General features: G+C 36.8%; 2 protein-coding genes across 5 annotated transcripts in view; one reads left to right on the forward strand and one right to left on the reverse strand.

Moving 5' to 3' along the window:
- Sema5c (Semaphorin 5c) overlaps positions 1 to 17,447 on the forward strand; it is a 121,614-nt gene extending 104,167 nt beyond the window's left edge. For 3 of the 4 annotated variants that reach the window (XM_018503385.1, XM_018503383.1, XM_018503384.1), the window contains exons 4-15: positions 8,874 to 9,081; positions 9,304 to 9,509; positions 10,043 to 10,142; positions 11,252 to 11,451; positions 12,227 to 12,712; positions 12,949 to 13,246; positions 13,519 to 13,885; positions 14,073 to 14,152; positions 14,262 to 14,585; positions 14,896 to 15,292; positions 15,419 to 15,624; positions 15,697 to 15,900. In XM_018503385.1, the coding sequence (XP_018358887.1) occupies positions 8,874 to 9,081; positions 9,304 to 9,509; positions 10,043 to 10,142; positions 11,252 to 11,451; positions 12,227 to 12,712; positions 12,949 to 13,246; positions 13,519 to 13,885; positions 14,073 to 14,152; positions 14,262 to 14,585; positions 14,896 to 15,292; positions 15,419 to 15,624; positions 15,697 to 15,900 (3,076 nt within the window). Of the gene's footprint in view, positions 1 to 8,873; positions 9,082 to 9,303; positions 9,510 to 10,042; positions 10,143 to 11,251; positions 11,452 to 12,226; positions 12,713 to 12,948; positions 13,247 to 13,518; positions 13,886 to 14,072; positions 14,153 to 14,261; positions 14,586 to 14,895; positions 15,293 to 15,418; positions 15,625 to 15,696 lie in introns of all 4 variants that reach the window. The other variant, XM_018503386.1, reaches the window with a different exon arrangement.
- Positions 17,448 to 17,592: 145 nt separating this feature from the next.
- On the reverse strand, positions 17,593 to 25,241 carry LOC108758309 (cysteine sulfinic acid decarboxylase). The gene is made up of 8 exons (XM_018503186.1): positions 25,096 to 25,241; positions 20,715 to 20,899; positions 20,020 to 20,317; positions 19,244 to 19,432; positions 19,110 to 19,174; positions 18,627 to 18,816; positions 18,223 to 18,392; positions 17,593 to 18,156 (listed from the first exon to the last, which is right to left on the reverse strand). Exons 1-8 carry the CDS (start codon positions 25,225 to 25,227, stop codon positions 17,910 to 17,912), a joined length of 1,476 nt encoding a protein of 491 aa, XP_018358688.1. The 5' UTR covers positions 25,228 to 25,241; the 3' UTR covers positions 17,593 to 17,909.
- Between the last annotated feature and the right edge of the window lie 1,566 nt (positions 25,242 to 26,807).

A 26,807-nucleotide genomic window follows, 5' to 3' on the forward strand; every position in this document is an offset into this window, starting at 1 on the left:
ACGAAAGAAAGGATGAAACAGATTAAATATATAAATATAAGTTGAAAGATTTATCTCGTTAAAATGGTACGTTTACATGAGAAAGAGATCGTTACATGAGGTATAAATACTTGAGAAAAATTTAAACGGTTAGAAGAAGTTATTTGACATACCCCCAACTCAAATTGCCCTTCAATCCCATTCACTCGCCGTTTCTAGCTTCCCTCTGGCACGTTCCCTTCGCGCTTCGTTATAAGCGTATGCGAGTGAACACAAGTGCATGCATGCGTGTGTGCGTGCACTCGCTCTTACCGCGGTCGTTTGTCCTAATCGCGGCGCGACTCCGCTCGCTCGCTCGGCGCCACGATTTGCATTCCTACTTAATTCCCGTGTGCACCAACCATGACGTCACTCGCGATCCCGAAGCTTATCGAACAGTCTCTCACAATCAGCCGCTGACGGCGCTGACAGGTAATAGAGAGGTATGTCGATGGATCGGCGTATCGTTGATGATGGTCGAAAGGGTTTTCCTTTCCTAGTCGCGTGATAAAAAGAAGAGATTTACACGCGCGAACGCGTGCAGCAACATGGTCGTCTGCCCCCGTCGTAAATAATAACGTTTATCTCCGAATCGCCTCTCTAGTATCGTCCTAGGCATGTATTATGAAACTGTTTGGAATGAATTTCGATTGGAACTGTTCAATTATTCCTTAGATTTCTATTCTATAGAAAACGGAATAATTCCGATCGGAATCTATTCCAAACAGTTTCATGCTACGTGCCCAAGGTACGTAATGATATTTCTATACAGTGATGTATCTTCCTGATATTATTATTTAACCCTTACCGTACCATTTACAATTTGGTGCCTCATCCATACCATCAAGGGTTACTTCAAATCTCTTCGTTTTTTCACCTCTTCAAAATAATTTTAAAAATCTCTAAAAATTCACCAACATACTTTCAACTTTCTAGAATAAATATTGACTCTTTATTTTGGAAAATAATAAAGGTTAACTTTGCATCGTTAATGATTGCGATTCCTCGAAGATCTTTGAAATCTTCTAGGATAAGCACGTGATAAACTTGCTGTATAAGTTTGATGACTGTATGCAGCTTCAAAGCATCTCGATACAATAAGCACTTTCGATCGACAGCTTCGACAATTTGCACGCTTGAGTTAAAGTTTAATCTCATCCAAAGTCTTGGTCGATCGTATCAATCTTTAATAATGAGTCTTTGAGCCTTGGCCGCAATTGTGCAGTTTAATGTATATGGTATATAATAATAATACGGTGCCTTTTCGCTATATTTTCACGCATTGATCACATAATTTTCCTTCATCGCACGTATAATTTCTATTAATATCAATTAGCAATTATCTCATGTAAGTAATCATTTCACAGTGTAATATTATGTAAGATATATCACAAGATAAGGCTGATCATAGATTATCTTCGGAAAGCAGTGCTACGCGGATCAAGTTCCATCCCTTCGTCATGGTGCACCGTTTTATCGATCAGTTTGAAGAATATTGCGAAACGGAAGAGTGAAAGTCTTGCGTTAATTAACACGGACTGTAATGTAAATTAAGTGCCACGGACAAAATCGTTCTATCGGAGATGGGGTTGACATTACTAGGCTCGAGTATCACGTCGATATTTTACGAACGAGCTAAAAATGGAAACCGCTTTATTATCCGGTTATTTATCGCATAATATTTCGAGCGTTCCGCACGTTTACAGATACGCGGGCGATTTTATCGTGACGGTGTATACGTCGGCAATTAGCATTTCGTCGAATCGAGTTGAGATTTATGCGACAGACTGGTCCACAGCATCCTTGTATCGCGTGTGTATATACGTTGGAAAGTACGTAAGTCGAATTAACCCGATTTCGATTCGTCGATCGACCAGCACCTTAATAGTCTACAAGTATAGCACGCGAATGGATTGTATGTAGACATTAATTATGAGATAAGGGGTACGAAATACGACGTCCGATATTTATACAATCAAAATTAGTAAAACGAATTACATATGTTTCATATTAATAGATTTTTCGTTTGCGTTACCCACATATTTTTAACTTACTTTGCGATACCTCTCATTAATGCATAAAGCCTCGTGCATATTTAGCAGGCACGAAATTCTCGTTTATTTCGATTTGTTTATTACATGATCCAAATTACGTGGTATAAATTTAAATATTCCACGGTAGAGCGAGATTTTTTTTTTTAGTATCGTGGGAGGCCTCAAATAGGACATCGGATTGACGGAGTGAAACGAGGACACAGGAAAATCGATTCGGCAGGCGCACACGAAGTTAATCGTCGCAAGAGAGCGCATGTCCATTCTAGCGCCGCGTAATGAGCCAATTATGACGAGACAACGAGTTGCAACTGCTACACATAGTTTTCTCAAGGCGTGAGGCGCGAATTACGGTCGCGCAACAAGGAGGATCCGCGTATATAGTACGGCACAATGGCGCAGTCATTATCGCGTTCGTCCACACGACGTGAAAGGGAGGGGGCCAAAGGGGTATTTGTCCACTGAGCAGGAAGTAATCTGTTTCAATGTGATCATTCGTCCAATAAACAACGTTTACGTCGCACGGAGCGTACCTACTTACTACTCATGACTTACTTATCCGTGGGACTGGATCAACGAATGAAACTCCTTTTTTGAATCGGATAAATTAAGTTAGAAGGATTCGCTGTTTGAATGCAAAGTGAATTCATATTTTTTGCGTTACGAATAATCTTAGGAGCATAAGAGCGTACAAGAAACTTAAGAAAAACATTAGCGAATTAGCCAATCACAGTAGAGATCATAAGGTCGTAACGTAGCCACATGTTAATTTCCTTATATTGTGTTTACGTTTTACTGCTTAAATCTTTTTTATATGCAATAGTCTTCAGGGTTATGGCTCACGGAAAAACTTACGTAATAAAACGTATCCACGTGGTAACCAAATCAACGTTTTAGATTTCTTTATATGCCATAGCGTTTATAATTGAAATTTTGCACAATTATGTCGCGGCATAATATACGAGTTTTAAATTTTCGTCTGATAAAAAGAAAGTTTTGTCATAGAAAAAATATATTACGGAGAATTTAATTTCGTATAATCTCTCTTCACAGTTTTTTTTTCTTGTTACTTTTTCTTCAGTGAAGATAACATGATTGCTTCTCACGACGACTGATGCGTGAGTTTATTTTGCGAGCGGTGTAAATCAAACTTAATTTGCGAATTTTGTGGAGGTAGATACACGAGGGTCGTTTATACCTGCGTCGCATTTAAATGCATTTATATTGCAAAACTCGACATGCGCCACTCTCGGAATAAACAGCCCGTATGACAATACCGACTCATATCTCGTTACGTTCCCGCGATCGAGGTGTTTCAACGCGTCATGCGACGACAGTAACATCGGGTTCGCTTTACTGCCCGCCTACTTCGCACACGGACCCATGTTCTAACAAGAAAATATGAAAGACATTGATTGACGCCTGTAAAACTCCGGCGCGATATCCAGCCGCGCCGTTACCGTAAAATTGGGTCTCGTACGAGTCCCGTTGCACGTGATACAACAACGAGATACAAAATCGATTGCGATCTACCGCATTCCCGATCGAAACCTCGTAAAAGAAAAGCCACGTAGCAGTTAAGTACTCAAAGAATTCCATTGGAAGAATTCCGTTCTTAGAAGAGGAAGAGGATTATTTTAAATCGTATGCGAATAACAAAAAGGTGATGCAGCGGTCACGTCGTATCTTTAATAGGAAGATCAATCATACTTATGATTTAACTCCTCCGTTCTAACGAAAATTCTTTTCCAATTGAAAGATTGCGGTTTTGCAGACTTGACCATGGTGTAAATATCTAAAGTATGCTCGAGACGAATTTCATACCGAATTTCTGTGCAGATACCATATGTGGCTATATTTAAATGGCCGCATTTAGGATCATGGCACGAAAAAACTTGAGCAGTAAATGAATTAGTCATCACAGTAAAAATCTTGAGATAACATAAGTAGTAGCAAATCCAACGTGTCGATGTCTTTACTGTGTTTATATGTCTTATTGATTAAGATTTTCTATATGCCATAGTCCTTAGGCTACACATCATCAAAAAAACGAGCACTGGAATCTGATGTTCTAGTCTTCACGCAGAATTTAGACTCATTGACAATGCAAGCACAGATAATTTAATAAAAACACAAGAATAAGTAAGTAAAAGGATAATGATGTGATGCCAATTCAAACTGTGGCAAGATAATATCAATTCCTCATTGGCTAATTAGAAATTCGCGAGAGAGCACCTGGGATTCTTACATTACAGGCGTAACTTTACTTTATCCGCAGCTCTTTTCTCCCTGGTTCGACTCTGAAAGGCGTCGGCTTCTTTTCCCCATGTGGCATAATTCACCCATGTCGCGCCCGACGGCCTTGTGGTGTCGTGTCTCGCCCGTAACGTACCAGAAATAGTGATATCCCTTCGGCGAATTCGCACCCTGGTCCATGCATATGTGACTGGATTTTACCATTGCCGTACGTAGGTTGCCGATACAAATAGATCAGCAATCCGGCGGGATACGTGCCATGTTGGCTTATTAATTGGCATTCACAACCAGTACCCTGCCCGCACTCATGTATTTCACTTAAATAATAATTACCTGCTCGAACTATCACGCGGTGCCGCGACACGAGCGCCCACGTAGGCGCCGTTTATGCTTCGTTGCGAGTTCCGTTGTCGCCATCGCCGTCGCCGTTCTAGAACAGCCGGTGCAAGGAAGAAAAAGGTTCGCGGATTAATATATTGGATATCACATAATTCTCCATTCTTTTCAAGCGAGAATAGAATTATTTATTAATCGTTAATTAAAATATCGGGGTGTCAATGATTTCAAGAGATCAACGTTCAGTGATTGAAAGTTATGAGTTTTTAAGAATTAAGAATCACAAGGATTACAATTAAATAATATGTACTTTTACTTATTTTTAAATAAGCTTTTTCTAATATCTTAGCTTTAAATATTTATATGTACATATATACATACATATTATATATATTAAAATATAATATTATATACATATATGTATATATAATATTCAAAGTTGAATACCAAATAGTCGATGGTTAAATCAAATTTTTGAAGAAATTTCTCTTCCTTGGTGAAAGGAAATGCGGGACAACTCCGTATTGCAGGCACAATATGGCAGATCAAGACTATTAACCCAATGGCTGAATAGGATTGATAGAGAAGCCCAATGAATGCCGCGGGACCACAGTCCCCCGGAGCAGCGAATAGAATGCAGCACAGACGACGTTTATGCATGTGTGTCGGGCATAGCGCAATGGATTGCAAGTTGCGGCATGGCAATCATGAATAAATTGAGTTTATCGATTTGACAAAAGGTCTGTGCAGAGCATGGAACGCGCAATTATCGAGCAGTCTAATGAAGAAGTGCACAGGCATTTGTATTCGCACGCAATATACATGCGTGTGAAAGCGATGTCCCTTGAAGATCACTTCTTCATCTTGCTCGTGACGTTAGAAAATAGGAAGATTATTGAAAGTGAGAGAGTAAATTTTTAGAAAGAAAAGAAACTTTTTTAAATCAATTGAAATTAATGCTCAGCTTTTATTAAGACTGTTGTAATTATTATTAGAATCATTTTATACACGATGTTTCGAAATTTTTATATCCTATTTAAATTCTGTATAAATCTTTTTCTACTTTAAGGTTTCTACTTACTCACTGCAATCATCTTGTATTGTGAAGTTAGGCAAAGATACATTAAAAACTTCTTGCATATTAAAATGCAAATATTTTTATAACAATATTTGCAATCAATAGATTAGATTTGTAAGGTACACCGAAAATTTCCTTTGTGCTCCGGTAATCAATAAATAACCATATATTTAAAATTGAAATATGTTCAGAAAATGAAACAATCTATATAATATATCGAGATAAATATGGTTCGATTTTATTTCGAAATGAAAAGAAAGTTTTCGATACATGTTACTCATTTTTATATACAAGTATACTCTATCAAATGCAAATATTGTTATTGAAAAAAAAATTTTTATTTTAATTTGTAAGCGTTTTTATTATATTTTCTCGCTTCTGATTCATTAATCTGAAGATTTGTGGCTAACTAGTCAGGAGCTTTAATATCCAATCAATTTTTTATTGGAATCAATGTTTGACACGACGATATGTAGGCCGCACGGGATAATAAAATTCGTCCCACTTTGAAAATCTATCTTTTTTTGTCGCAAAGTAGCGGAATTGCTATCGCAATCGCGCGTTTAGCGGTTCATTTTCATATATCGCGATCGTCACCGGAGCGGAGAAAAAAAGGTCGTCTGCGTCGCTACTAATGCCCATTTCCACCAACGTAGATTAACTTTAATCTCAGTTCAACTTACTCTTCGTCTTTTTCTAATCTTTAGAACTAGAATAAGACGAAGAGTAAGTTGAACCGAGATTAAAGTTAATCTACATTAGTGGAAAGAGGCATTAAAGAGACATAGTAGACGAGTGTCGAGTTATCCAGTGGTTATCTATGACTGCTTCGACTGCCGTCTGTACTTCCTGTACGATCGTCGTGGTTGTCGTCGTTGTCGTTCTCCTTGCCGAGAAGAGACACGCGGACGATCACGCGTGAACCATATCTCCACGCGTTATTTATAAGCCGATGATAATTTATTTATCGAGCTTCTCGAGGCGACTGTTGATCGCTGTCTTCCGGCGGTTTTCTCGCACCAGATTTGTTAATGCCGTGCGTTTGCGTACACGAGTTTTACTTCCGCTTTTATCATGGTAAATAAAAATCGCAGCATACAAATCTATCAGTCGCGTTATAAAGCTGAGGCTTGACTATCCCGTGATGAAGTTTAATAACAACGTTTCAAGATATAATCAGAAATTTTTCCGTAAATCAAGCTTTCTAAATATGACATTCTATTATATAATAATAACATATCGATACTCTCTGAGCGAAGGAAACTTCCACATATTCTCATCCAACATTTACACCGAATGAAATAGTTTTGCTGAAGTATCTAAAAATTTAGCTAAATACAGATTTGAAAATAATTTTAGATTATCAAAATAATTATGTAGGGGGCCCAAAGTGATTGCTAGAATGCCAAAACTTTTGTGCAAATTTTTTGCAGCATTGCTTATTACGCTCCAATTTCTTACACAATTATTTCGATGGTCCAACGAAATTATTTTTAAACTTGTATCTACCTAAATTTTTAGATAATTTAGCAAAATCTTTCTTTCTGTGTATCCAAAGTTTCTCGATAAAGTCGAAAATCCTCACTAGTGAGCAGAAATGTCGAATCTATCGATTACGTTGAAAGAGAAACGGGTACACCAAGCGATCGCTTGATTTCTTGCGTACTCAGTGGCGAAGCGCCATACGCACTCGCGTACATATGCGTGAGTACACGTCGCATTGAAGTCAAGTGGGCTGCCGTGGAATGTCGTCCGAGGAGTTTTCGAGGGCTCCTCGAAGCCGCTGTCAAACCCGAGTACGCCTTCGTGACTGCCACGAGTGCCTCATGCGAGCGCCTCGAGATCGACCGCGAGAGACGCGGTCGTAACGCTCCGCGGAATGAAACGCACGGCGAGTGACGCTCCTCTCAAGGTTTTTTTTATCTCGAGATACCGGGCACCTCGTCACGTCACCTTTCGCAAGCGGTCGCATTCCTCGGAAGGTAGCCGCGCGCACGTTTGTTTCACAGGAAACCATCAGCTTTCCGATCGGCTCGCTGTAGGACGTCCTCAGTCCTCGACCGTCCCTCATAAATCATTAATTCTACAATTCTCGCGTCAGTTATATCTTGACTTACAGACGATTTTTCTCTCGTTCGCGTCTTTTTATAAAGGGGCTTTCAAGGCTATTGTTGCATACGAAGTATTAGATTATTAAATCTTTAAGTTGAAATCTATTAATGCGTAATTTTCTATCTCTCGCAGATATACACTTGAATGTTAAAGATTAAACTCAAGAGAATTATTTTAATTTATTTCACGAGGACTTTCGTTCAACAATTACTGTCTACGCTGACAGTAATAAATCGTCTATTTCTTCTATCAATATTGAAATATATCACAGCGCATTTAACATAAACATTTTTTCTTAAGTCGCATTAATATTAACGGCAATATTAACATTCATTTAGATATGTAGAACACGTTTCAATACACAGATAAGGAGATAATTGGAGTAGCATAATGAATCATGTTATTGAGGAATTCATGAATATCAGCATTCATAATCGTGCTGATATTTCGAAGAGAAATGATAGAAAACCGACTAGGTGCTCTAAGTGGCTTATGGCGACCTTACTGATTGCGTTATATGTCGTATAAAGGAAGCTATCGTCGTTATTCGCCACTCGTCACTGTTACTTGTCATGGTTATTCTTCCTCGATTTAAAATTGAGATACGTTTTATATATCGCCGTTCACGTTCTCGATTACCGGTTGCTCTGTGACTTTCAATGAGTCTTTCCAGTAACTCTTTAATGAAATCCATCTGCACGAATATTCTTTAAGCCACGAAAGTCTATTTATGAACCAATAAACTTATAATTCTCTCCACGAGATTCGTATTCCACGAGAAATGGCAGTACCGATTTTTCAAGAGATCCGGAATTAATTTATTTCATCGGTTATAAAATACTGAAGAAGTTTGCTTCGGAAGATATTACTGACAAACAATGTCGCAAAAGCGACGAGTAGAAATGGCCAGTGGCAATGCCAGTGGACTTTAATGGGTTAATAGCGACCAGCCTTCATACGGGACGTTTAATGACATGTGAAGAGCACGCCGACGAAAATGTAAATAAAGCGTGTCTTTTCAGGGATAATTTGTACCGCTTGACGCTGACGTCGCTGACGGACTTGGAACACGCCTCCTGGTCTGCGCCGGAGGACAAGGTCAACACCTGTCAGAATAAGGGCCAGAGCGTCGAGGATTGTCATAATTACGTCAAAGTGCTTCTCAGCAACGGCAAGAGCCTCTTCACCTGCGGTACTTACGCATTCAGCCCGTGGTGCGCCTGGCGAGAGGTACGTTCTCCGAAAGTAGTCTGTCCGATCTGGTCCAGGCGAACAGAATCTTCATTTCGGATCCTAATGTTTTTTCCTCGTTGTGAACCATCGCAGCTTGTCGCGATTCGACGCGTCAATGAATATTCACCATTGTTAGCTGTCTAACACCCGATTTGGAACGACACAAAGTCGCGCCACTTGAATACGGTAGTCTTTATACAATAGCAATTATGACCGTAGATCGAGAATATAACGAGTGTGACCAGCGAGATGTCGGGCGTGGCTATGTGCCCGTACTCGCCGCATGCAAACGTCACGGCACTTCTCTCGAGGGGTCCTTCCGGCGGGCTCTTCGCCGGTGCGCGGACGGATTTCTCCGGAGCTGATCCTGCGATCTACAGAACGTTGGCCTCCCCGAACCTCAGGACTCGACAATACGATTCCATGTATGTTTGCAGTAGAAACCCTTCAATCCCTCAATAAGAATCTGGACACGGGTCACAATTTTGTATGCAGGATGTATAGTAGTTTTAACAAAACTCCGGGAGAGAGAAGGATATACATTTACTATTTATTTCTCTTTCTCATTATGTTTTATCTTTTTCTTATCTATTTCTCTCTTTCTTTCATTTTCTCGGGAATTAGCAAAACATGACGAACCAATCAAAAGAGACTTTCTCATGTCCAGAATTTTATTAGGGAGTCTCTAGTTTGTAATAAGAGAGAGAGAATATGAGTTTTTTCGTTGAACTGATCAGTTTTGAAAAATGTCGCTAACTTTACACTCAACTTGTTACAACTCGTTTTATTTCTCTTTCCATGAAATTCTTATGAAATTCTTCTTGCAGTTATACTGAAAAACAAACGAGATTAATTTTATCATAATAACCGCGTTACAAGATTGTTGGTCTTGCTTATCGTCTCGCGATATTTATCATGCTTGAATCCCGTTCTCTCTAAGTTTGCGCTTTCCTTTTAGGTGGCTGAACGACCCGCAGTTCGTCGGCAGCTTCGAGACGGAGGATCACGTGTACTTTCTATTTCGCGAATCTGCCGTAGAATACATCAACTGTGGCAAGGTAAGATCGATGCCGCAGAGTAATTCGCCGTGACGCGCGCGCCAGCGCGCGTCTTCCATCATACACGGAACACGCGAGGAGCCATTCGCGCGATTAGCGATCTTGTCTTTTCTGACTTGCGTCAGCCGTATAATTAGCCGTTTACGGTGTTGGTTGAAACGAGCGACGCGCGTCGCGGATCTTCCTCTCTCACACGGCAGAAAAATTATCATCCCTGACATGATCTTAGTTCGCGCGATGTTTATCATTTTCTCAACCTATCGCCGCACAAATTGCCGTCTAGGGATAGCTCTAATGAAACACTCTGCATCCGGCTGAGCGCGATCGTACCTCGATCGTGATCGAGGTTGAACTTCGCTTTATCGTGGCGGATTTAATTCACTGGACGACGTGTCGCGAGTATCAAAAAAGTCAACGAGGTATTTGAAACATCATTAAAGGGATACTTTTTATGCATTTTTTTCGATTTTTTTTGTGTCTTTTATCAAACTAATCAAGTACGATAATACATTGTTTTTTATAATTATCTATAATTTTTTATAATAAAGTATTTGAAACAAGAGTATAAGAGTCGAGGCGATTAGTGATGCATAATTAGATTAATTAATATAAAATTTATTAGTAAGTAACACACACACACAAATATATAACTGACAATTAGATCCAAGAACTTACAACTATATTCGAACGGTTTTACTCCGAATTTGAATCAACCTCAGCGAAAGTAATATCAGAAGGCTTAAGTGCTATGTTTTCAGTAATCCGAGTCATAAATATGAAACATAACACTCATTAAGCCTTCTGATATTACTTTTGCTGAGAATGGCTCAAATTCGGAACCGAGATTCTAATATAAATGTAAATTTTGTCGGATCTAATTTTTTGCCAATTATGTAACTCAAATTATATATATATATAGAATTACTAATAAATTTTATATTAATTAATCTAATTACGTACGTATCATCGCGTCGATTCACATAGCATTTACTTCAAATATCTTATTTTAATTTTTGAGTGTTTTATCTTTTATTAATTGATAATTTTTTATAATTAGTGAGATTTATATTCGTTAAAGTTTAATCGTACATTACAATATTTGGCTACAGAAAATATACTCGAGGATAGCAAGAGTCTGTAAAAACGACCGGGGTGGACAAATTATGATGAAAGACGTGTGGACGACTTTCAGTAAGGCCCGCTTAAATTGTTCTCTTCTCGGCGAATTCCCATTTTATTACGATGAAATCCAAGGCGCGGCTTATCATCCAGAAGAGGGAATCATTTACGCGACCTTCACAACTCCCATGTGAGTATCATTCATCGGACCGATTAATCCAAAGGCGCATTAATTATCATCTGTGTTTATGTCTGTGCACAATCCCAGATGGATACATGAGACGGTAAATGACAAATTGATTATGAGATACTCAACGCAGACTTTATTTTAAAGCAATATTATATTGATTAATTTTAATTAAACAATGAAGTATTTATGGAAGAGTCGTGCGAAAAATTTGTAATTTTATTTATGTTTTACGTAGCCCGTTAAGTTTCCTGATATAAAAGAGATGTGCGAGATTTTCTGACGTCAAATCGAATCAAATTAAATCAAACCGTTCAAACAAAATTTTGATCAATATCAAAATTATGGTTAAGTTAAATTTTAATATCGAAACAAAACAATTTTTATTTGTTTTGTTTATTAGTGAGAAATATGATTTTATATATAAAATTGTCAATATATGTAAATCGTATTCGACATTTAAATTTGAAATTTTCAAATAGTTTAAATTTTAATCCTACAGATTTAAATTTGAACTATTTAAAAATTTCGAATTGAATAATTTGCACATCTCTATTAGCTTTATGTTAGAAATTTACATCATTGAGCCATTTATCTTTAATATCCTAAGACCTAAGTTATTTGAAGTCCATCGTTTACCAGCATTATGCACAGTCGCTAATTCTTCCGTCTTAACGTTCTTTATCGCTTGAATACAACGGAATGCTTTTTCGCATAAGGAAGCTGCGATTTCTTAAAGAAGAAACCTCCATTAAATGAAATCTTTTTCCTTCGTCAGTAACGGCATCGCAGGCTCGGCTATCTGCGCGTTCAACATGTCAGCCATAGTTACCAGTTTTAACGGGCCTTTTAAGTATCAAGAAAACGCGGGTGCCGCCTGGGAAAGGAGACCGGTCGCCCATCATAATCGCCAGCGCTGCGGATCTTCATCTGATACCGCGCCGCATCAGATCATGGACAATCAACGATACCAGTTGATGGATGAAGCAGTGCAGAGTACGATGCTGGAGCCGCTGCACACCGTGACTCTCGAACGATTCACCCACATCGCGGTGGACGTTACTCCAACCAAGTTACACCGCAGCGTGACCGTCCTCTATGTCGCCACGGCAACCGGTCTAATCAAGAAGATCTCGGTTTTGCCTAGGACACAGGAGACCTGCATTGTCGAAGTTTGGGGACCCTTACCTTCACCGCCAATGACATTACAGTTCCTTAAAGACACGCAAAGCCTCTATGTTGGCATGGAAATTGGCCTTTTGCGGTAAGACAACTACTCCAATCGTAACCGCAACATTTTATCAGCTTTGTGAACGACATTACATTGTCGAAAATAAAAATAAATCTATAATGCCATCTAAATGATACTGATAATATCATCTAAATCATGTCATTCTAGATAGATGTCGTTTAATCGTAAATTATATACATTATCATAAACAGCAAATATTGTTAGTGTTAAATGCTTCGTTAAACCGCATCGTGCTTTCCGTCGTTTAGCATACCTGCTGTTCAGTGTTATCGTCATCGGAACCGTCAAGCGTGTTTGAACGCCCAAGAGCCGTATTGCGGGTGGAACGAGCTTCTCATGAAGTGCGCGGAGGCACCGAAACAGAATTATCAATATAATTATTTGGCAAATCATTGGCATCAGGAAGTCACCAAGTGTCCGGTGCTTACCGATCCTGTTGACGGAGGCTGGAGTGCGTGGAGTCCTTGGTCACCCTGCCAACATGGCACAGGAGAACAGTCGCTCGGACATGGTCACATTCACTCACACTTGCACGAACACGCAGAGGTTTGTGAGCATATATATTTATTATGTTTATCGCAATATAAAAAATATATTTTCCTTCGCAAACGGAATTGATCATAAATGATTGAATTTAACACAGGTTCAGAAATATATATATAAATATATATATATATACACACAGTTTCTTTATTATAAAATATATATAATAAAATTTGGAAATTCATATTTTATTTTATTTTTGTTAAAAGCGATTCGATTATAAGCTTTTCTATCGTAAAGTCGTGAAATTTATAAGCTGAAAATTTGATTTACAGAAGATCGACACGTGTCAATGTCAAACCAGGGAATGCAATAATCCTCCACCACAGCACGGTGGCGAGAGTTGCACGGGTACACGGGTTAGAGTAACAAATTGCACTGTCCATGGCGGTTGGACCGCTTGGTCGGCTTGGTCAGCGTGCTCTCAGACCTGCGGTTTCGCGATGAAAACCCGTCGGCGGACTTGCACGAATCCAGCACCTGCATTCGGTGGACGCGTTTGCGTCGGGCATGATCATGACGATATCATGTGCATCGATCTACCGCCCTGTCCTGCCCCCGCTAAAACCACCCCACCGCCTCAAACTGGTCAGTGGTCGATCTGGGGTCCTTGGCATGCGTGTACACGGCCTTGCAACGGTGGTAAGTATCTCCGAATATCCTCGTAGTCGTGGTAATAATTCTGGATAATCCAAAGTACAAAAAACATTTGTAAAGTACTTTTAAAAAAATAAGAATTTACAATTGTACATACTTGTACTGTCTGAGATAACATACAAATAGTATTTCATGCTTTCTTGGTATAAAATTGGCGATTCCCATTTTATAGGAATACGTCTGAGAAAGAGAATCTGTGACAGTCCCTCGCCAAAGAAGGGTGGTGTTGAATGTCCAGGATGCGATTTTCAGGTAAGTTTCAAATATCTTGTGAAAAGAAATATTTCTTCTTTTTTGTAGCCTTTCTTGATAGCCGAATAGAAATTGCAGGAATTGCTTGATGAGACCGAATGTATTTTAGATTGAGGAATGTAACAATCACAAATGCGCAGAAACGAAAAGATATTCCGGATGGACTCCTTGGTTGACCGTAAACTCTAGTTTACAAAGCGACAGCACGGTTTATTTAGAAAAGCGCTTCCGATTTAGTTGCCGCGCGCAGACGGACGATCCGTCAAGTGTACGAGTGCAGCTCACTAAAGAAGAGGAACGTTCCTGCAGGAACGATGGGTCTTGTCTCAGAGGAAAGGATACCTACGCGGAGTCCATCAACGAGAATGGCTGGGGGGAATGGTCCTCTTGGGGCTCGTGCGATCGTCCTTGTGGAAAGGGTACCCAGCATAGGGTAAGTATTTTTCGTAGTTTTATCTCGATACAATCTTGGCCAAAATAAAATCATATCATTTTATTAAGCATTTTGGAAACCGAACATTTTTACTGTTTGATTATAAATTATTATTTAAAAATAAAATTAAATTTATTTAAAACTATAAAATAAAGTTCATTTTATGCAATAAAGTATTATGAGACCGCAAAAGAGTTTTTTTGGTTCTGTGAAATGGAGAACAAATAATTTATCTTAAAGTGATCAAAATATTTTAATATATTTAGTTTTTTAATATATAATACAAAAATATGATTATACATTTTTACAGGTTAGACAATGCGAATCGCCACCTTGCGAAAATGGTCTCGCCACGCAGAGCAGAATTTGCAATTCACACTCATGTCACGGCAATACGGCGGAAGGTCAATGGTCGTGCTGGACGGAGTGGTCCGAATGTTCAACGACTTGTGGCGTCGGAATGCGTACGAGGACGAGAGAATGTCTCGGTCCAGAGAGTTGCAACGGTCCACGATTGGACAAGGAAGTCTGTGAGATGCCCAGTTGCGAATCATTAGCTGGTTGGGACACGTGGTCATATTGGACTCCCTGCGACGGCGATCATCAACAGCATAGAAAGCGAACATGTCTTCAGCATGGACCCGGCATGTGTCAAGGACTAACTCGTGAGACACGCGACTGCCTTCCTGCAGACTGCATGGATAATGGTGAGATTTTGGAACAATTTTACGGCGTCTATAGGATGATATATTTATAAATACGATATTTGTGCTTTTATATTTTAAACAATTTAATTGATTAAAGATTACTAAACATTGCATATATTTTTTTAGACGTAAACGCCTTGCCTTCGAGCGTAGAGAGTTCGGGCGTCACGGTGGGCGCGGCGGTGGGCGGCTGCGTAATCAGTTTCACCATCGGCCTGGCCTTAACCGCGGTGTTATGCTTTTGCTACTTGAAGCGACGCAAGCCGAGCATTCCAGGGAGTCCGCATTATATCAGTAAACAGAATTCTTATGTCATTGTGCCACTGAAGGAGGTAAGGCTCAAAGAAGCGTATTCGATTGCTAGTTGCGCTTGGCGGATACTTCAAAGAAGCTAATTTTTACAGGTGAACGCGAAACGACAGCCTAGTTTTTCAGGCAGCACTAACGGAAACGGTACTCTACGTAGCAAGAACAATCCCAATGTCAACGGCCTCGGCAGTCCCAAGTTATATCCAAAGAGTCTCGATTATGAATCCGCCACCCTGAAGCGTAACAGTCATGGCCAGCAGCACATCCGTGCCGATCTCGATCAGGACAAATACTACTGAACGAATTATCTGAGCAAAGTCGCGTATCAGAGTTGTTTGAATGGTGATTTGTATTCTGGTCTTTTCAAGCACGTGATTTCTCGTGTGATTTATTTGTGCGGTGAGTCGCAGGTACCGACAACAAATGCGAACTCATTCCACGCATTTGGCAGCTGCAAACTTTGTTGATCGATTAGCATTTGTTCAACGTTAAAGTAACAAGTGTGAGGATAGACTTCCTGTTACAGGAAGAATGTATTTACTTAATTGAGCTAAGGTGACATCTTCGACGTAAAAATGACATACGATCGATTGAGCAAGCCTGTCTATAAGACTATATATTTTTAGTATTAAGTAAACGCGCGATGTATGCATTTTCCGCGTTTGAGAGTTAATGACGCTGCAATTAACGACGCAAATTAGTTCACGAAATTGTTCAATATCGATTGATGAAAATTGTATTGATGTATGTTTTGAAAGAGACATGATGACATTTTTTTTTATAAATCACTATGTCTTAAGACATGTATTTTATAAGCTTTTTGTGATGCGTCGTGCAATGTGATAACTCAGCGGACTCCGAAGAGAAAATCGTTGTTTTGAGGAAGTTTATAAAAGTTTATTTTTGTTTCTGTGTACATATCCGTGAAAAAAGAGAGAGAGAGAAAGAATGCGAATGGACGAAATCGAGAATCAATCCCGCTCACGCTTGGGCATTCGACTTTGACTCATCTGTATAAAGTTTCATAATTTTTCATAGGAATGAATTTTCATATATTTCGTATAATATTTGTAAGATTGTACTCATGCAAGGTAACAAGAGAGAAAAGAAAACCGTATCTGTTAAACGGAGACTCGATCTACCAAGGATTGATGGATTGATTTAGATATACAGTTGTACAAATATAAAATGTATTATGTAGGTTTGCTTGAACATATATTAGGAAGAGAGTTCGTCTCTTTTGTTTTTATTCAGGAGAAATATCGAATTTTATATTGAGTAATGTAGTGCCATGATACGGAGTTGTACATAAAAATGCATCTTCTTAAACATAGCTTTAGGAATGAAGCAAATAGCGTATACTATGTAAGAGATAAACACACGTCGCGCGACGATTGCATTTATATTGGCTCACATTGAGTCGCGCCCGCGAATTATGTTTATGCATGCGACTGTAAAAATAATACATTTTTTCCTTGCCGTATCCAAGGAGAGAATCAAATTGGATTGAAACTTGAATCGCTGATGTCCTCCAGGGGTTCGATTCTCTAATCACTTGTAAGAAAATCGTATGCATAAATTCAAAGTTACGAACGTTTGAAAACCTTCGTTATTTTATATAATATATATATAGATACCTATACCTACACAGATATCTACGTTACGTATACGTATAGTTATGAGTAAGTTAGAGAATCGAGCCTTAAAACTTAAGAATTTAATTACGTTAATTGCCTCCCGCGCGAGTTTATACAATCTGTCATGAGAAGAATACGAGATAATGATACCGAGTAGGATTACTGTATCTGAATCACAAGATAAGAGTACATATTATGTACTTTTTTTTAAAAAAAGATCCAAAAGGAGAAGGTACAATTTTTTATGCATTAAATGTAGATATTTAATAAAATAAAATTTCTAAAACATTTTTACTGATGTTTATTAATATAATTTTATTATATAAATAAAAAATTTTAATAAATGACCAGAAATTTCACTTAAAAAAAAAAGAGTACATAATATATGTACTCTTAAAAATAGTTAGTAACCCTATATGTGAGCTAACGACGTAATAACGAATAATTTGATGTTACCGAGCATTAAATAAATTATGATTATCAAAGTTACACATTTACGCGAGTAATAAATACTGTATCCGCTGCATTTATTTCGCGCATTTGTTTGTAATAAAGACAAGATTTTTTTTTACAACTCCGTATAAAAAATACTTAAAATACCAATTTCTTCATATAAGATAAGAACAAATATCTTCAATATTATAAAACAACTTGAACAGACAGGCATTTTCCTACAAATCAATCGCAATTTTTTCTATCTGATTAATAACATAATCCATGGACGATTTTGTGGGTGGTGGTTGACAGTTTACGACCATGCGAAAAAAATTGCCAATCTCCTTCTGTGGTAATGGCATATAACTAATCATGAGAGATCCCTCCATAATCAAACGGTTCTTTATTTCGACCGTGACACAGTACAGTCTCTCCCACCAATCTGGAGTTTCATTCTCATTGCGCATTGTTGGTGGTACATACCTGAAAAGAATTTGCCTTATAACTGCGTATTTCTCGATAATCTCTTATCAAAGCGGAATCTCTTACCAAAAACAAATGTTACAACACTGGTAGTGAGATTGCACCAGCCGGAAACCGGCAGTTTCCTTAATTCGGTTCAGAAAGTATTCCGCGCAGGACATCGCTTGTTCCACCGATCGCGTAAGACCAATCTTGCCGCGAGCTTTCCACATTAACCAAAATTTCATTGCGTCGACCTTAAAAAGTATTATCAAACGAATTAAAACGAGTAATTAATAATGATTTTTTTTGGCCAATTTGTAATGACATAAAAATTATATTCTACTTTTAAGTATCTTTCTTACAGATTTTTTTTTATTTATTTTTTTATTTTTAAACAAAAATCTTAGATCTTTCTATAATTCACGAATTATTGTGAATAAATTCCGACGTGATATCTCGTAAAAATTAAATAGTAGATATGTGATTACCTTCCTGCCGCACTGCACGCTTTTGTCGCCTGTGTCCCAACTAACGTCGTAAAATTTATCCTGTTGGAAAAGATACTTGGCCTGGGCACAATTTACCTCATGTAGCGTATTTTTACCTTTGACCAGGAATAAAGAACACTGCAACGGCGCACCGAGCATCTTGTGCAGATTCCAGGACACCGAATCCGATCTAAGCCAGTCATAAAACAGAGAGAATTGATTAGAAAAACTGCTTGTGCCAGGAAATCATTTTTGGTCTTTAACGTTGCAGAAGGGAAAGTATTTATCTTATTCCATTCTTTCAAATACGCAGAAATTTAACGATTTGCCTGAACATCCTAACAGGAATCGGTCGCTTGAAAATAAATCAGGTAGACAATGATTATACTCAAGACTGATGCGAACCAACGATGGACTTTCAGTTTTAGAAAGGTCGCCACTTTCCTTCCGCAACGACATTATAATAAATAATTATATACGAACAGTTCGATGCCCCACAATCTGTGCCGATATTTCTCCGAGAACAGTAGGGTTCCACCGAGACATGCCTGTAACGAATCTCTGTTTAAATTATGGTTCTCTGAGCTCTAATCGGCTTTCATTATATTTGTACTGACGTCTACGTGCAACCAGAGTGACTCGCTCTGGCATACTGCGGCGATTTCCGATAATGGATCGATGGCACCGAGCACAGTGGTTCCGGCAGTGGCGTTTACAAAGAACGGTTGTTTTCCATCGATTTTCGCCTTTATTAGAAGTCTCTTTAAGTCAGCCACTTTCATGCAACCAAACTCGTCCGTTTTTACCTGTAACGAAAGAACGTTCTCTCGTATAATTAATTATTATGATTATTAAAAATCCAGTTAGAATCTAGTTGTTTTCAAAGATTGAAGAATCTTTTTTAGTATTTACTAAACAATAGAAATCTAAAATAATTTAAAAAGGACTATGAGCCAAGGCTAATTGTCAATTGCTATAGTTTAATAATTTTTATATATCAAATACATATTGAACATCAAATACATATGAAACAGATGTTATAATTTATAAATATAAGAAATATTTCATAAATATAATAAATACTGTAGAAGAAAAAATTTTATAAACATAAGAAATATTTTATACTGCGTGTATAACAACTATCGTCGTTTGCTGCAACTGAATGCAAGATGAAATTCTTAGTCTTTTGAAGTCTAACTTAATATTGTTTAATCAATAACATGTAATTGCATAATGGCATAAAATCTGATTCATATAAAATATATAAAATTCAACAACCAACTATCAATTGAAATAAGAATTAATTACCATTTCTTCAAATTTCGATTTTACCTTGAAAGAAGATTAAAATATAGCGTATTTCTTGAAATAGCCATTTTTCACGTTGTCATACCTTGTAAACTTGGTCGGTACCAAAACCCAACCAATTAGCACTTTTCAGGATTGAATAATGACTATCTTCGCTAGTAAAACACGCTAGAGATGATTTCAACGGAAAGAGCCCCGACTTTTTGATACATGGTAATATCTTGTGCCTAGCCAACAACATTCCATACATATTCGATATGCTACCACCTGGACACATTATACCATCGGCTTCTGGCATCAACGGATAGCCAACCAACTCCAGTGATTTCTGTATCACTTCTCGCTCTATGAGAGTAAATACGGGCGCGACTTCGTAGGTATACCTAACAAAAACGTCCGCAATCAATTAACAGTTACTTGTATCTCACGTCATTTAGATATGCACACAGCATCATTTACAACTACATGAAGGACATTCTCCTAAAGATAATTTATCGAAGAGAAGTTATTTAACTTTCATTTTTTTAACAAAACTAAAACTTCCTCGACGATGATAAGAACTTAAATACATCATTAATTGAAAATATCATAGGTCGTGCATCGTCTGAAATGCAAATTAGATTAGCAATATCTGACGCTCACGAGATGATAACAAAATAGCTTTGATTACTCATTGCGTTTTATCGAGAAAGGTGGATAGAATATCCACATTCAACGAGCATGGAGAATACATTGTTTATTATTTTAAATTATCTCTTAAAATTTGAGAATTATTCTTACTGGCTGGTATTCAACACCTCCGTTAACCAGGAGCCAAGTAATCCATATTCGTCAACTCCAGCGTAGAGTTGATTATGAAAATGTGGACTAGACGTTTTCACGGAGAACTGTATAATCTGTCGTATCACTGTTTCTAATTCACAGCTATTCGTTGGCTTATCGTCCAAAGACAATGGTATGATTTTCTATGGATAAAAAATAACTTTTCCTCATTAAAATTAACACTTCTAAGCTTTAAACAAATTGTAGTTTACGTCATAGAATATAATTGACAATGCAAGTTATTCATTCACATTTGTTCATACTTGCTCGCTTGATTTGGATCAAACTTACAATTAATACAAAAAACATAAAAAATCATAAAATACACGCACGCACGCACGCGCGCACATGAAATGAGTCCACCTTTATAAATTGTTATATTCCACCTGTTATAAACAGCTTATTTTTTTATTAATAACTCTTTCTTGAGAGTTTACTTTACACATTTTTACGATATCACAATGGCTGCGTTTCGTTACTCATTGTGAGTACTGAATTATATATAATTATAGTTATATAATTCAGTACTCACAATAATATAGTTATATAATTGAATAATTCAAACAATAATTATAGTTATATAATTCGGTACCCACAATAATTGTAATTGTATAATTATATAATTATAGTATATATAATTCACGTATTTTCAGTATTCACAGTGAATAACGGAACGTAGCCATAAATACGAAGCGAGTAACATTACTAGAATTCTTTCACAATGCACGTGTTGAATTGATTTAAAACTTTTGAATAACAGCATTGGGTATAGGTAGTGACAAATAGATGACAAATAATAACAGCCTGCTACCTGAGAATTTTGAAATGTATTAAAATTGTAATGAGTGGTATGTGTGTGTGTATCAAAATATATAAATAAATTAAAACGTCAAAAATACGAATTTATAAACTCGTTAATTTGTATTTTAAAATATTTCTTATTTTATACTATCCTTATTTACAAGGAAACTTCCTGAAAGAATGATATGTTATCATGGTATGTCAAAGTTTCTTAAAAAAGAAAGCGATAATTTGTCTGGTGAAGATTCCGATTAGAGCTGCAAACATTGACCCCATACCTACGAAGGCAAATCAATAAGTACCCGTGTTAATAATGAAGACGCAAGCTTTTCACAAAAATTTTTTTTATTTGTCAACATATATAATCCCCTTTTAGGAGGATACACTTTTCCCAACGCTTCTGCAATTTTTTTAACCCCTCAGAAAAATGCGTTTTGTCGAACTCTGCAAAATAGGCCTCTGTTTCGGCGATGACCTTCTCATTCGACATGAATTTCTTTCCACCGAGCCATTTTTTCAAGTTTGGAAACAAGAAGTCACAGGGGGCTAAAACTCGTTCGGATTGCGCTTGAACAGCTTCAAACACTGCTTTGAAATTGATAACCGCATCCGCTTGTTGTCCACCGTAAGCAATCATCGCGGCATCCATCGGGCCGACAGCTTTTTCATTCCCAAGTTATCATGCAACATATTGAATGGCGTTCCGTACGACACGCCTACGGCCTCTGCTACTTCATGCACTTTCGTTCGGCGATCAGCGAGAATCATGTCGTGGACTTTTTCAACGATTTCCTCAGTAACCACGTCTGCCGGGCGGCCTGGGCGCTCCTCATCAAAAACAGACGAACGACCACGTTTGAATTCGTTGAACCAATATCTGACGGTTGTCATAGATGGTGAAGAGTTCCCATAGACGGCATCCAACTTCGTTTTTATTTCTTCGCACGTTTTTCCATCCAAAAATAAGAAACAAATCACGGATCGATATTGCTCTTTTTCCATTGTATCGGAAATCAAACACGCTCACTACTGTTTTCCAATTGTAATATCACTTTCGTGTACACGGCGACACAAGTTGCGTTCCAATTGTCCGTTATCGTCGACACAACACTACATATATCCGTATTCAGTCGAGGGCTGTGTAAACTTGTGCTTTCTGGTGACAATTACATGTTACTAACTGCGGCGGCTATAAATGAGATTGGAAGACGTTGAGTGGTCGGCACTTTTACTTTTTTTTGTTTAATACAGGCGGAAAAAACTACGTTTAATCTAACTCCATCCGAAACGAATCTCAACCGTGCGCAGCGTACACATTCTGTTCCAATTGAATTGTGCACAACGTTACACTTTGTCCATTCCTGTGTACAATTGTGTTAAGATGTGTTGAGCAATTGGAAAGCATCCACTAGAGACCTAGATAACAGAGATGCATTGAAAGATATGGTCTGATTTACTGTCTAAATCACGTGATCAGAGCGCCATTTTAATTCATACTGCGTATAATTAGAGTCCTAGGACTCTACGTATAGAGTCTAATATGTATGTACGTATAATGTTTATACTATTAAGTACATACTATAAGTACATACTATACTTTCTTCTTTTTCTAACAATTTAACTTTCCTCATGTAATGCATCAGCTGTCATCAGCCTATAAAGGTGCCTTTTCATGCCGACGCTCGACGCTCATTTTCGGCGTCAAAATAAGTCACACATGATAGAAATTGGCGAATATCAAGCGTCAATTTTGATCTTGTGATTTATTTTGACGCTGAAAACAGCTGAAAACGAGCGTCGAGTGTCAGTATGAAAAGGCACTTTATGGTTACAAGTACTTATACTGAATTAAAATGCCGATGGCGACCTAACCCAACCGACACATGTCGCATCTCTGGTATGTAGGCCTCTAGCTCATTACGAATTGCTGTGAAATCAAGACTAATGCATAAATCACTCTGAAATTTTGTATGGCGTCGTTTGAAAAATGGTAGTACACGATGGTAATGCCAATTTGCATCAGCAACGCCGCCTGTCTTGAAACAACGGTACTTATCGATTTGCCTCTGTATATCACAAACTTCTGCGTATCGTATTAATATTCCATGAGCAAGTATTTCTTTGTGCACCATGGAATATTTTCCCTTGCCTGAATTCATTATTACTGTCTACGTGCGTTACATCAGAAATCGTTGAAGCATTTAAGTTAGATGTACGATAAAAATGAAGCAAATATTTATTATAATATTTTATGATATAATTGCACTTGTGGCATTATTATTTTTTAATTAATATTAATGTTATACTGACGGTATTATTACGCATTTGATTATATTAATCTTGTTCTGAAATGCTTAAGAACAATCTTCAAACAAGATAACACTTCGTTCAAGAGCGAAAGAAAGAGAAACGTAATCTAAAAAAAGAACGTTTAAAAAAACAAACAGAAGTATTTCTAAAGCAAAATTTAGCAATTAAGAAATAAGATAAAGCGGGCAATCTTTTTCTAATTGATGTGCGAATTACGATGTTATTCCTAGAGGAACAAAAATATTATCGAACTTGTTACAGCTGGCATAATAAAACTTCGTTTAATTAGTTTATCAAGAAAAGAAGAAGTTCGAGTTAAATCTAAATATTTTATATTTATATGTATAATTATTAACTTTATACATTATTTAATATTAGTTTTAATAATTTATTAGTAAATTATATGAGTTTGCTTATATGAACTGAAAATTGTAAAATTCACATCAAAATATTATATTATTAGACACTAAAACCGTTTATGACCTTTTTTCAGTCCAAAATTGGAAAACGTTATTTTCTGTTACTTTGTTATTACCTTTAATAATAAACAATTTGATAATGACGTTGCAATTTTTTATGACGGTAACATTAACTAAACGCTAAGGTTGTGCTAAGGTTGAAAAAGTCATTTCGAAAAGTAACTTGTCACAAGTAACGATTAAGCGTTATTTATTGAAAAAAGTAACAAGTAACAAGTAACGCATAATGTTACTGATTACAAGTAACGTGTAAAAAACCAACATGTTACAAATTAGGAATTATTTTTTTCAGTTACAAATGACTTTTTTCAACCTGTTACAAATGACTTTTCCAACTCTGGTATTACCGTTATCGTTATAAAAAATTTGCAACATCATTATTATGACAAGGTAAACAATATTACAAGTAACGCGTTACTTCCCAACTCTGCAGTCTTCACTTATTAATGTTTAACATTTTTCAATCGATTTTCACTTAATAAACTATATAAACAATCTCTTCGAGGTAAACGATTGTTAATCCCTATTTATTAAATGAAAGAGAAAAATAATAGAAATATATTGTGTGACATAAAATTATAATTTAGAGCACAAAATATGAAAAATATAACATTATGATCGAAGTAAATTGAGACGTAAAATAGTTTAAAAAAAAAATATTTGTAAAAGTCATATGTAATAACAAGTTATAATAATATATTCGAGACTTTTACACGACTGCTGGTCCAGAAAATTGAACTATTATTTACCTGTAAATCATGAGGATAACAGAATCGTATCACAGATTGATCTTGAGATTGATTGAATACATCCTCCTCTTTAAGGATATTCAGGAGTTTCTCTAATATATCGATGACGCTGTTGGTACTTGATGCAGCCATCGCGAAGAGTATACTGACCGACCAACCGACAAATCCATCGGCACGCTTGTTTGGCCCCTTCCATTTCAACTACCACTAGTGAATCGCTCTTTGTCGTTGAAAACACGTTATACGTACGTGAACCTTGACGATTCCATCATGTTGCTACAGAGTTCGCGCGTGCCAATTACGCATAGAGTTCATCTCTCCGTTAAGCTCGAGTTAGTTCTTGAACTTTGCCTTTTCGCAAATCGTAAAAAAATACATACATGAAATTATTGATGTACTTTAGATATTCCAAATAGTTTAAATTTAAGCGCAATTAGAACATCTTGTACATTCGGATTATATATCGATTTGAATATTGATATTGAATAATAATATTATTATTATTATATTCGCAACTTTTCTAATTGAGATTTTATTCAATCAAACCTTATTTTATACCCTTTAAAAAATATCGGTGTAGATTTAACTCTGATGAGAATTTAATACCCAAGAGATGTTTATGTAATTCTCACTGATGTTAATATTAATATCAACATGATGTGGATTTAAAACCCATGGTGTTAAATCCATATTATATTTGTGTCAATATTAACGCCGACTATATACGGTGAGAATTATACAGGCACCGCTATTTTTTTAAATGTATTAGAACCATAGTTAATCCTAGGACAAAAATTTGTTTTTATCCTAAAGAAAAAAATTATGCAATTAATATATTATCTTTTTTATTTTGCCTTGTAATATTAAATCCCATCTATGTATTAAATACTTTACAATTCTATGTATTTAAAAATATAGGAAATTAATCCCTTGAGAAACAATAGGAAAAAAAACACGTTCTTCGAATTAGGTTGTTACAATTAAATGTTTTCGGAACTGTGCTTTATGGAATATTTCTCTCTCTTCTTTACGTCCTATTTTATACGTTATGATTATAAGCATTGCAAGTTACATTATCACACAAACACAATGCGCAATTGTAAAGAAATGTTGACATATATCTTTTTCTTGATAATGGAAAGAAAACAAAGCATAATCAAGTGTAAAGAGACATTTTATGACGCTATTATTCCTAGCAAAAAATATTCGTATTTAATATTTCATGGACGTTGTGTAATATTCATCTTTTAAGAGAAACTGTAGAGCAAGCTGTAATTTAACTTGGGAAAAACTATTCTTTTAACAAGATAAAATATATAAAAATTAATTTTTGTTTGTCTATATATAAAACTAAGAACTTCTAGGACAAACACATAAAAAAAATGTTCTACTGATCACTTTTTACCGAAGTAATGTACATATCACTACAAAACAAATACTTCTAGCCAGAAGAATCTTCTAAAAATTAGGAGAATTGTGCATTGTTAAATCCAGCTTATCTTAGCATCTTATAAGTAGTTACACGAAGTATTCCTCTCTCTTTTAGAGTTTTTTTTTTAAGACTATATCAGTGGAAAATTCTCTAACATTAATATTTTTGACTGAATCATTCTAAATACTGTGCGCGCGCGTGTGTGTGTTTGAGTGTGTGTGTGTGTGTGTGTGTGTGTGTGTGTGTGTGTGTGTGTGTGTGTGTGTGTGTGTGTGTGTGT

Source organism: Trachymyrmex cornetzi, unplaced genomic scaffold, assembly GCF_001594075.2.
Source record: "Trachymyrmex cornetzi isolate Tcor2-1 unplaced genomic scaffold, Tcor1.1 scaffold156, whole genome shotgun sequence".
In the NCBI taxonomy this organism is placed as follows: domain Eukaryota; kingdom Metazoa; phylum Arthropoda; class Insecta; order Hymenoptera; family Formicidae; genus Trachymyrmex; species Trachymyrmex cornetzi.